The sequence below is a fragment of the Anolis carolinensis genome, chromosome 3 (genome assembly GCF_035594765.1).
Source record: "Anolis carolinensis isolate JA03-04 chromosome 3, rAnoCar3.1.pri, whole genome shotgun sequence".
Taxonomy (NCBI): Eukaryota; Metazoa; Chordata; class Lepidosauria; order Squamata; family Dactyloidae; genus Anolis; species Anolis carolinensis.
Window position 1 is genome coordinate 254,195,467 of NC_085843.1, and position 13,090 is coordinate 254,208,556.

A 13,090-nucleotide genomic window follows, 5' to 3' on the forward strand; every position below is an offset into this window, starting at 1 on the left:
GAGGAGTTTGAGTTAAAATCCAACTGCAAAAAGGTGGTTGAAAGTCATCTTTTTTCTTTTTCTATTTTATGTTGTAGTTTTTGTTATATAGTTAGGTAGTTTAGATTTTTTTGTAAATATGTGGCACATTTTATATTGCTTTTCTCTTCTATTCTACATTTATTTGGTAGTTTGAGGTATGCAATTTTTTTGCTATAGTTTGTTTTTGTTGTATGCTTATTTAATTTTTACTTTATGTAGATTTTATTCAATAAACATGATTGATCAAAGAAGGCAGTTCTTTAATATCCTGGCGACCTTAGATCCCATATGCATCTCGGTGTATATAATTCTTCCTTTTTCTTCCCTTCCTTGCAATCATCCCTTCCTAATGCAGTTAGGTATGTTATGCCCAGAAGTTATAAATTGACAACTTCTTTTCATCAGTGTCAGGTATCACTAGAACTAAAACATATTTTTCCTTAGGGTGAAGCAAGATCCTCTGAAGCAAATTGATTCATGTTTTTGGAAGAAACAAAATAAAAACACATTTCAGCGACTGATGCCTGGGTTCTTGTTTTCATTTTATACTTGAAATAGTTGCTGTAAAAGTACATTCAGTTAATTAGACTTGGGAAAACAAGATTAAAACTTGATTATATTCTGTAGCTATTTCAATCATTCACAGTTTCATCAAGATGGCTTGACATTTATTCTTAGAGATTTCATATCTCTAACGTTATGAGTTTCATAAACTTTCTAATAATAAACGTTCCCCTTATGACTTCTTCATAATTATGCATCAAACAAGTTGAGACTGCATACCTGAATTGAGGAAAAGAAGCAATTCATCACAAAGTTATCTTTGAGCGCATTGATTTCGATTGAACTGTTCCAGCGCTGGGTTGTTTCCCCAGATTGTGACCTTTGTTATTAAAGAACTTCATGGAATATTTTGGGAATGCTGTGATTTAGTCTGTAATTTATCTGTAAAATACAGAATTCCATCCTGAACTAAGGAACATAGATCATACACAGGAAAATGATGACATGAGAAATCTTTTATGAGCCTTCTTTTCCATGCGACCACTTATGCTCTTATTTAATTTAATTTTTTTGGTAATCAAATGGCAAACATCTTCTTGATGATGTACAAATATGAAAAGACAAAAAACCAAAACAAAACAAAACAAGTAAAATCTCAACCAAAGTGAATAAAGTTTGAATAATTGTCAACATTTGTGTTTCAAGATGTATAACAGAGAATAAGAAGTTTATCATGGAGATAAGGCACCTACTTGGACACATGGTTGAAATATTCAGCTTGCATATGTCATCTTGTTGAAGTAGGTAGATAAGTACTGAACAATCATGTGCTAACACTGAATCAAAGGATGTCACAACTCCTCAGGGGTAGTTGTTATCATTTTTTTACATGAGATTGCTATTGTAAGTTAATTATAATTGGAGAAACATGATACAACATCAAGAACTAAGCTATGCAACCCACTTGCACTGAAAAATAGTTAACATCAAAATGTACATAAATCTGGTGAATGAGGTATGGGTGGATAAGAAATCTGGCCATGCTCTTATATCATAGACTTTGTTTCAGAATTTTTTGAATCTGTAGTTACTTTGTAGAACTACAATAAAGCCCTGTTAATGAATTGTAAAGACGTTCACCAAGGCACTGGCTATAGTGCTGCAATGAATATTGGTTGTTCCCTTTGTGTTGCAGTAGTTGTGATGTTCACTGGTTCTGGTTGTTGCTCTGGCACTGTCTAGCCAGTGTCTGGATGCACACATTGTCTATCCATGCCCGTAGCATATCAGTCACCCTATTGTGCAATAGATATAGCTGTCTGCAAATTGTAACATCACAACAGCTCCTGGGTGAATATGGACATTGTAAAACTACTCAAACATGTTGTTTATACCAGGAAGACATTCAGTAGTTTTATCCACAACATTTTTAAACAAGTCCATGACAGTACTTTTCTATATCTCTCCTGTCTACATATTGTATTGTGAAATAAGCAAGCAGATATATAAAGTTCTTTGGAGCAGCATCATAAACATCACTATATGTGGATTTGAGCAAGGATGCTATTCATGATGGATGATGATTCAGGTGACCTTTTCTCCATGCTACCTGAACAGTGCTCAGATGTCTATGACTATGTTATGGAATGATTTCAAACTCTTATTGTTTACAAAAATGTTTTTACACACATCATTTAAAGTACCAGCTCTCTTCTCACCCTGGATTTCAGAGATAAACATGGAGCATAGGGGAATCTGATAAAGGATTGCTTCTAGCTAATACACAGTTTGCATTATGAATGTACTGCACAAGACACACAAAAACATGGAGTGGGGGCGGGGGGCGGGGGGAGAAGCCTAATTGCTGTCTATACTGGTGATGATGTTCAATCATAATAATCTCAAAATCTCTATTATTGATCTGTAGCTAATATATCAATGCCTATTTTTATGTGCTGCATTATTAACCCTTTGCTGGCAAGCTGCCACTGACAAAGGCTTGGAAAGCTTTGCAACACCAATGAGAAAAGAAAATGCACCCAAAAGCCCTGTCAACTTTGCCCCATAAGAGGGTGTGACAGCAAAAGAAGAACAATATTACAGTGTCTGTGATTTTTGGAGCATGTACAAGTTTGCTCAATTCCCATCCTTCCCTCTCTCTTGGAATTAATTAGAAGAATAATATACAAAGGCCTTTGTGTGCATGTGAGATAGGAATGTGGATGATGAAGCGTGATCAGAGACCAGGAGTGCATATGTAATGTCCCAGAAGCAGAGATATGATGCCTTCGATTCCATTATTAAAAACTGCCACTGTCAGAAAAATTAAATGTAGTTGTAGTATATATATGGAATGGTAATACGTTCTCATTCCTTCAGGCTCCAGGGATAGATTCAGCAAGATTTTGCTTCTTTTCGTTTGATGCCCTTAATACATTTTCTCAGGCTTCTTGCTAACTCTGCATAATAAACATGGCTTTTCTCCGTGCTTGTGATATACATTTTTTTCTGGACTTCAGGGTGAGGAAACCAACTGGGATTGGCTTGGAGCAGGTTCAGATTGCAGTTCATATCCTCCTAAGCCAAGGTCTCCTTCATAAACATTTTCTTTGCCTCCAGGATGGGGACAATCTGGTTTGCTTTGCGGAGGAATGGGTGAAAGATCCGAGGCTACATAACTTAGAGTCAGTTCATCATTATTGACAATACAGTCGGTATCATCATCTTTCAGTTGCTCCTAGGTATTATTTTATAAAAGAAAAAAGAAGAAAGAAAGTTATTTATCAATGCCAAGAAAACATCACTGTGTAGTTTCATTGAAATCAAATTGGACTTGATTTCATTTGGATGCTTTATTGAATTCCTTTATATCAACTCTTGTCAGTTCACATTACTTTAGCAGAAAAGCAGTCTTTATGTATTGAGCTATGTATTCATGAGTAACATTTTAATATGGTTAAAACTGCAATTATGATCGAGCTACAAATAGCTCCAAACAAAACTTTAAGAAAAAAAGAGGTACCCACATCCAGAAACTTCTTGGCCATTCGGAAGTGACTTTGCTGATGATGGCCTAAGAGATGTTCATTTCAAGTAACCTTTTCTATTTAGGAGAGCATGTATTATGCATATTGGCACAATGGAACCTATGGCAGTTGGTGGCTTCCTTATAAGGCAGCTACTAGATCCACACACTTTAAGAGAACTGACCAAGGTGCTGTCTCCAAAATAAATTGAGCTTTTTGGATATGTTATTTCAAATTAATAATAACACCTGGAGGAGATTCATTGTCTCACTGACATGGAAGCCACCATATACGGAGTTCTGGATCCAAGGCATAATAGCTGGACAAATGTTTGTATCAGGAAGCAGATGATAATGAAGTTGATTCACCAACCGAGTTAATGGACTTGTTTTAGTTGGGATTAACTAACAGGATTCTAGTCCAAGGCTAAAATTAGCGACATACACAAGTAATATGCTTGTATTTGTACTTTGTTTTGGTTATTATGGAGGTTGGTAATATTTTCCTCCCTCTGCACATCCAAAGCTTCCCTTGGTCTCCCCATTACACTTAATAGTTCCCTCCATGTGACTGCTGTACTGTGTTGTTGGTTGAAAGTAGAGGGGACAGGAGGTGTGTTTGGCACAAACTGATGACATCATCTGCTGAGACCTCTTTAGGACTCCAATGGTTGTCTGTAGACAATGCTGCCAGTTTGTCTGGCTAGGGCCAGATGCCTGTCCACCTCCCCCCCCCTATTCTCTTTGGGAATTTTAATTTATTGTGTCAAATGCAAATTGAGAATACAGCTATAATGTATAAAAAAGCAACAAACAAAGGTTTAAAACTTGGCATGATACTAGATTTCCTTTGACCAGAAGCTGGCCACTTCTAGTGCCTCAGGTATCGCTGTACGGATGTCATCCATTGTGCATGTGGTAGGGCTCAGACTGCATTGCAGAAAGGGGTCTGTGGTTTGCTCTTTTCCACACTTGCATGTCATGGGCTCCACTTTATAGCCCTATTTCATGTGGCAATGGAATGATTGGAGTGGTGTTCTATTACAGTACAATTTAACTTACGTTACATTTGATCATACGTATTAACTGCCTCACTTACTGCTAGGATGTTTGTGTTATGACCAACAATTTTATTAATGACCACCATTAATAATACTGTTTCACTTTTACATCCAGTTCACTCTGATGTAACCCCATCTCCACTATGTACATTGTGAAATACCTGAACCCGTATAGTTGATAAAATAGGTTGTAATCAAGAAAAGCTCATGTTAGTATAAATCTGTTAGTCTCAAATCAAACATTAACTTTTGTTCTCTTGCTAAAGCACAGATTAACAGTGGAGCCCCCGGGCGGGGTGTGTGAGAGGATAAGCATATTAGGAGCCCAACTAGTGGTTAAATATATGTAGTCTTATGATTTGGGACCTATTCCCAGTCTTAGACATTTGTGTACTTACCCCATATGCTCTAGGACTAGTTAGTAATCTGGCCACAGGATTACACCAGCTTGGTAAAGTTGCAGTAAGTGGCGGACCAGTATGGGTGAGAATGGGTTTCAAATATCTGTAAAATCTGTTAAGTACTATAAGGCACATCAATCACAGCATCTACTGTTGAAAGGAATTGGCACTTAAGATCAACAAAATTAAAACAAGGACAATAGTGTATTAATCCATCTTCATGAATAACAATAGGCATATATTTCCACTGTATTGCAAAAAAAAATGCATTGCCTGTAAATATGATTAATTAATACCGTTAAAGAAACTTCTGTAATAACATCCACTGCTAATCTTTATCAGTGTGGTTTTCATAATTTGGACAATAGAAGTTTCTTCAAAGATATTCTCTCTTTGTTTAACATCATTATTAAAGCAAAACATAGTATGAAAATCGAATGGGGGTCTGAGTTCGTTCCACTGCTGGATATGGTAATTGTGAGACTATATACGAGATTCATTTCATAGTAGTGGAAAAGTACACATATATTTAGATATGCAATAAATACTAGGACATTGTGGTCATAGGCAATAAATCAAAATACAACCAATTTAATTATTCCAAATGTAAAAGGCTCTAGTGGAAAAAGCTACTGCAGTTCCAATGCACATATTTTTCAGTTCACAAATCCCCTGACTAACATGTATTTGTATATGTTTTAGAAATATGCACCTAATTTTTTCCATTTAAAATTTTGCTTTTCCATCTCCCTGAAGCTTAGTTGCCTTGGCCAAAAGCCAGGACTTTTTGGAGCTGAAGTCCCAAACATCCACAGAAACAAAGTTTGGAAGTTGTTGATTTAAAAGATATGTCCATGATCTCAAATGCATTTGGCACATTTTATTTTAGGCATGGCAAAGCCAGAAGTAGATATCCAAACACAAAGTGTCTTTGAATCTGTACTTGTTTCCAGGAAAAGCAGATCAAAATAATTTTTTTGACAAAATCTGTCTCCATAAGCATACTCAAAGAAGGCTATCTGGAGTCACCATTTTCTTCCTCCGTGTTTGGATCTACTTTCCAGCAGCCCTTGCAGTTTTCACAGTCATGTGTGTGGGTGTTTGTATAAGAAAGCTTCCCTACATTTGATGTTGTGATTGCAGTTTCTTTCCAGTCCTTCCAGGGAAGTTATAAATACTTCTCTGGAGCTCGCTTGGTCCATGTATTTTGTCATAGCTTTGGGCAAGAGCCAGTTTTTTTGTGGAAAGCAGGGTCTTTCAGACCTTGATTTTGGGGGAAAGGGTCCCCATAACAGACTCACAGCTGCAGTGAAGCAGGAGCCAGGTCCATCTCAGGTGCCCAAATACTCTATCACCCTCCTCAATGGCAGGGAGCTAAACAGTGGCCATGTGCCCACATGGATTCCACTCTATCACTTTTCAGTTGTTTCCTGGAAGTTAGGCCAGTGGGTTGGCATATCGGATAGTGAATTTCCTAATTCCTGGACCTTCATTCCAAATCAACACTGTAACAGCTGCAAACCAAAATGTGTTAGTGTGTACTTCCTTCTGACCAAGCCTGCTTCTTCCCACTTAGTCTACAAAGCCCCAAGAAGTGTAGATTTGTCACATATTGTTATTGGATGTACATCTGTCAGCACCTGAATACTCTATAGTTGTGATAAGTTCATGTATGGCTGAATGGGAAATTACTATTAAATTGCCTTGTGTGTGAAGATGTGAGGAGCTGTGTATAGCTTATTTACATATGGAATGGCAAAGCTGAATGGAAAATGCTTTCCCGTGTTTATGGGTTCATTTGTAGGCAGCAAAAGTGGGACAGTAGTTCAGCAAGTTCTTGGCAGCTGGGGAACAGGACAAATTCTACAAAGCTGAGCAGTGCTGGCAGCAGCCTCTGGTTGTTGTTATTTTCCTCTTTGAAACAATTTAATTGCTTTCTTGCTGCAAGTGGTGACAGAGATGTATTCCATGGCCCAGTGGGCTACTTTGCCAGGTTCACCCACAATGCTTCAGTTGGAATGAAGATATGTCACCTCACAGCTTCAATCCAGAGGCATTGTTGGAAAAAAAGAGATGAGCTTCCTATTATGGAGGGAATAAGGCAGCCAGCTGGAGCACCAATTACTGCCCATCATCATATACAATTAAGGTTACCACTTACCACTGACATCTCTGCCTCAAATGAAAGAAATACTTTCTACCACTGTGAATGTATTCTTTTTCTCCCCACTGCATTTTTTTGCATTCTTCTTCTTTTTTGAATACAAAGCACTATTGCCAAAAGTTTACATTCAGCTTTGTTATAAGTCACTGTTTGATAGTAAAGCCATCAAGCAATAATACAAAATCTATGTGAATCAACCCTTGATTGCACTATGTAACACAATTTTTGTTCTTGGGTTATAAATGTCATTTCCTAATTGGTTCTATCATAAAAACGGTTATTTAAGAAAAGGTTATTTAAACTGCAAAAACTTTCTTTTTGTGGGGTATCTTGCAGCACATTTTTCTATAGTTTTTCAATGAAAATCTCTAACAACATTCACATGGGGCCTTTTTAGTGTCCTAGGACACTTCCCACCAGCTAGCGATGGATGGGCATGTGCCCATCATAAGATGTTGCTGGACTTCTGACAGAGGCCCTGCCCACAACTGGAGTGGAAGTGTCCCAGAAAGCTTCCCTCCAAACACAGGAGCCTGTCTGTGTTGTGCTGGCTCCCTGATCCACGTCGCTTCAGCGATGCTTCCCTTATGTGATGGGAGAAGTGTTGCAGCAACAAAGCAGTGTGCAGGGTGACAGAGTCACCCCACATCCCTGATGTTTTGCTATGGAAGCTGGCAAAATGGCACGGGGGCCATGATGAGTCCATTGAGCCTCAACCAATTCAGCATAGTTTGTGGCAGCCACAGAAATGAAGTTTGTGGAGTATAACTGTTAAGGAAATCTCCAAATAGATTGTTTAAAAATATAAAACAGGATACCTTACTGAGCAGTTAGCTCACAGCAAGCTGAAGGTGTAGTGTTTTGGCTGTAAAAGAATTCTTGAGCTAAGGAGGCAAAGATGCAGAGTTCAATCCTTAAAGTTTCAAAATGTTTATAAGAAATACACTTTTTGATAGAAAAGATTGGGTCTAAGCTTCTCTCAAACTCTATTACTTCTAAGTTCAAACAAAAGGGGGTAAAAAACTCTAAATACTACATTTTCTCAATCACACAAAGTAAAGAGAGGTCTGAATGAAAAGGTGGAAAAAGAAAAAGTGTAACTATGAGGTCTTAAAACAAAAATACATGCATCCTAAAGAAAGACCATTCTACACAGGATGAAAGGGGAGGGGGGAAGAGAGAGAGAGAGGGAGGGAGAGGGAGAGAGAGAGAGAGAGAGATCAAATACATCAAGGACATTCAGGAAGGGGAGGGGAGGGATTATCTCAGCTACTTTCAACTACTTTCAAAGTATGTACCACACAGTTAAACAGAAAAGAAGACTTTCAAACCAGGAAGAGAAAAATGTATCCACATTTTTCAAATTTTGTTACATAGTGTTATTCATAGCTGAATATGTGTGCTACTGACAGGACTTAGAAACACCTTATTCTTGCTCTACATCTCTTAGAGTCTAACCAGGGATTCTGGGAGTTGTACTCAAAACTAATTTTTCTAAGCTCTTATTCTGAAAGAGATGGCATCTGAGATAATTCAAAGTAATATCAGAATCCTTCCTATGGAGTTTGATTTCTCTTTGCCATGGCTTGTCCCCACATTTCTTTCCATATATTTCTTTTGTTCCCACTCTGAATCAAGCAGCATTCAGTATTAAAAAGTTCTTCTAATGCTTGGTTGAAATTTGATTGCTTGCAATTTCCATCTAGTCGTTCTAGTCTTGTGTTCTGCAGCATCTTCTTTGTGACAGCTCTGTTGATACATGAAGACATCTATGATCTTCCCCTAACCTTCTGTTTTCCAGGTTAAATATATCCAACTCCGTTTTTGTAAGACTCACTTTCCATACACCTCTGATCATCTTGGTTATTCTTCCTGTGGACATGCTCTGGTTTGTGTACACACTTCTTATAATCAACGCGGTTCTAGTCTATAATAAAGAATCTTTGTGGAAAGAGAAACCTTTGGGCATATTTTGAAAACCGGCAATGAAGATGAGTTTCATAGGATGGTTGCTGTGGAGTTTTTGATTGCTCTTTACTGAGTCAGATGTGCAATGTAATCTGTTACTGTCTAACTCAGTCATAGCATGAAACCAAGAAAAGATCCCGCCGTCCCACAATCCCTGATAAGCTAAGACATTTAGTGAAAGCTACTGGGTTTTAAGTGGGAACCTTCTGCATATAAAGTATGGGTGCAATCACTACCCTCAAATGTGCTATGGCCACCTACTGACTAACTGATGGCAATATGCAAAGTGCAAGCAGAACAGGGAAAAATTATTTCTTGGGATGACAGTTTCCAGAATTCACTGACCAGCATCAACACTGGGAATAGTAGATAGCGATTTCTTTGCAGACGGCCAATTGTCTCACTCCAGAAGCAACTCCGGTTGCTCCTGATACGTAAAAAAAGCGATTTCTGGGAATTGTAGTCCAAAAAAGTAACACTTCCAACCCATGGGCACAAAGTAGTCATTGTTGCTGCAGTTACTGAGTGCTAATTATGTACATGCTTGTGTTTTTACTTATCTAAATCTATCATGCTATTATCAACATGGCTGGAATAACAAGTGATGCAGGGAACATCACATACTCAGAATTATGTGCAAGAATTTTATTAGAAAACAGGAACAAATCTAGTCAGAGGATGTGTACAGTGAGCTAGCTGGGTGGGTTGTTTTCATTGAACATCTGTGATGCCCTCAAAATGTGCCCTATATACAATTGTAAACTATTCAAGACGCAGCTGCATGTGCTGCTTTGCATAAAAGAAGCAGTTGGCTAGTAATTGTCACATATCCCCTGCATCCAAGTACTTGCTCAGCATTTTATAAATCAAATCAAACACCCCCTTTCATTGCAAATGTATTTCATAAAATGTTAAGTAACTTTATAGCTGGGGAGTGAGTGCTAAGTGAGTCCCCATAATGTGCTCTTTCTCAGAATTCAACACATTAGTTTTACACTTCACACTTCAGTGCTTTTTTGCGGAATTATGTAAATACACTGTAAGCATGCTTATGCTATTGTTTTGCACCCATCTTTCCAACCTTTTCATCCAAAATGATTTACTGGAATAAAAGAAAATCTGTGCATCTTGAGCAATTATATTATCCTCTGTCGAAAATTATTCTTGCCAAGATCACTTGTAAATGATATATCCTCCTTCAACACTTTCCCATGATACTATCTCTCTTGTATCAAGGAAAGCAAGATGTCAGCATTTTGTTTGCTACATTAAAATCCTTAAAAAAAAAACTTTGATCGCAGTCTTTAACAAGATAAGAAAAGGATAATAAAAAAGCATTAAATCCACATAATTGCCTGAGGTCTTAGAAATAATAATAGCTGAACTCCCATGTCAATTACTGATGCAGAGAAATCTTTGACAAACCATCCTTGTGGTATGACTAGCTGAGGTTAGAATAATTATTAGTATTATTAACTTTTTTTAATCACGCTTTTCTCCCCATAGGGATTCAAGAAGTTGGAAAGCTCTCATTTGTGTGTGGAGGCATCTTAGCATTGCAAAAATATATTCTATGGATCTTGTATGCTATTTGGCATTAAGAACACATTAAAAAGTCTTTTAATTACATTACTCATGTACTAAGTTCTGCCAAGGTTAATTTTGACTCACAATACCAGAAACTCTAACTATCTATCTCCTCACATATGGGAATTAAAATAGTTTACAATATAAGGCCAAACAAAATACAAAAGTTAAATCAATGGATAATACAAAAATACTGATAACATGTAAACCTGTAGTAACTTTGCATGTACACCAATAGGAGTGGGTTCAGACTCCTTGTCAGGACTCTTGGTAGAAAGCAGACTAGAAGGACCACAAAAGGAAAGCTACTTTGCTTTGGTATTAAAGCAAATTTTCCCATTGGAAAACACAAGACTTTCTCTCTCCTCACTGAGGATCAGTGGAAATAATTAGTCGGGTAAAACGAGTATATCTAGGATTGTAGAGAATGAGACAGTGAAAACTATTTACACCCAAACCTCTTGTATTCTTATACTTCCTGTGTTTGAATTCTCTTGTATTGTTTACTTTACCTGCAACATTTCCTTGGATGCCTGAACCCTTTCTAAATCCCTAACTAAAGTTTTAAGTTACTACAGTGCTAGATATGTGGAAATTGAAGTAAATTTTTTGTTGTGGGCCAGAAATCTTACTTGGGAGGGGAAATTCTTCCTTTTGATATCTAGTCCCATTTTGGCTAAATCTCTGGGTAAAGTTCAGCATTAGCAGGGATCTTTAGGCCAATAGTGTTCGAGCGATGATTTCTATGCTAGTTTATAGAGTGGGAGAAAAACTGAATCCATGAAAATGCTCTAGGCATATGTTGTAGTGCATAGTTGCAGTTCATTCCTTTTACAATGCGGCTTTGGTTTTTGCTAGGGTTTGGTTCCATGAGCCCCTGTGAATAACAAATTCCATGAATGTTCCAATTCCATTATTGCAAAATAGTAATGGCATAGTAAAATAGTGACTAGGGATGTAGATCTTCATAAATTTTGTTAGAACTTGCAAGAATGTTTTTTATCACACTGTGAGAAATGTGCGATGGGGAGTTGCTGCTAACTGTGAGAGAAATAAGGTTGAACACTGTGAAAACCATCCACTGCATGACTATCAGCCTCCTCCCAGTAGACTCAAATCAAGGAAAAGTTTCATGAGAACCATCACTCCTCTTAATGTTTCTCCAGCAACAGCAAGAATATCCCTCTGGGCAACTAAACCAGCCCATCCCTACTGGATGGCCCCCCATGAGGGTCTGCCTCCAGGGACAACTAGGAATGGACAACTTTGAAGTCCCTGAACAGACTCAGAAGCGGAAAGGGCAGATCAAAAGACAACCTGGCAAGATGGCACTACCTGGGGGAATCCTATAAAATAAACAAATCACACTGTGAGAAATAGAAGAATTTTCCAGGATTATATGTAGTTCTGGATTTATACTGTGCACACGCACACACAAAGGTTCTTTCAAAAACACCACTTTTAAGGCCAGAAGATAGGCTTTTATGTGCACAAATTATATTTTTTTATACAGAAAAAACATATTACTTGCATGAGAAATCTGCTTTCTTCAAAGAAACATGTTTGGGATTGAATCCAGTAATTTATGAATGGAAAACCATCGAGCAGTGATTTCTCACTTGGTATATCTATCTGCACCTCCATCATTTGTCTAGAAAATAAGTGACTTGCTTTTCATTTCTATGGCAAGCATTGGTTTCAAAAAAGTTATAAGGTAATATTATTTTCTTTTTGCATCACGAGGAAGCATAGCCTTTCAGCATCTTCTTTTGTGTTTCTGTGCAACCCAACTGAAACACCCCTATTTGTCAATCTGCTCTTATTTATGAGACATGGCTTCATATAGAAACCATTTTCAAGACCTAACTGGATATTCTCATTCTGTAATGATGAACTATTAGCTCTCATGTTCTACAGCCAACTAGCTATTATTTTCCTTTCTTAAAAATCTAATTCCCTGTGGCCTATTTTTATTGCTTTAATAAATGAATCCCTCTTTTCTGCCTCTTGATTATTGGTACAATTGGTTTACTGCTTTATACACAAACAAACGGCATAATGGAAGGATTCTAGTTTATAAGCAGTATTGTCCATTATTTCAAAAGCATGACAGAAATGAGCTTCCAGAAATATCTCCCTTGAGAAATGTTTTGATCGGGTATTTGAAAGAAGCAAACCTTGGATAACATTGAATGAATTCCAAAGAAAAAGCAGGAAACATATCTCAAGATGATCAAGAAAATAGAAAAGCTGTGCCTTAGAAGCCTTCTTCAAGGCTTCTATGCCTTAGAAGCCTTCTTCAAGGTTCCTCTAGAGCAGTGGTTCTCAACCTGTGAGTCCCCAGATGTTTTGGCCAACA

At 37.5% G+C, this 13,090-nt stretch overlaps 1 protein-coding gene across 1 annotated transcript in view; it reads right to left on the reverse strand.

The window, feature by feature from the left end:
- Positions 1–545: 545 nt before the first annotated feature.
- slc9a9 (solute carrier family 9 member A9) overlaps positions 546–13,090 on the reverse strand; it is a 373,122-nt gene continuing 360,577 nt past the window's right edge. Inside the window, exons 15-16 of the mRNA XM_008106200.3 lie at positions 5,010–5,115; positions 546–3,262 (exon numbers count right to left, since the gene is read on the reverse strand). Of these exons, the coding sequence (XP_008104407.1) occupies positions 3,041–3,262; positions 5,010–5,115 (328 nt within the window). The 3' untranslated portion in view covers positions 546–3,040. The remainder of the gene's footprint in view (positions 3,263–5,009; positions 5,116–13,090) is intronic.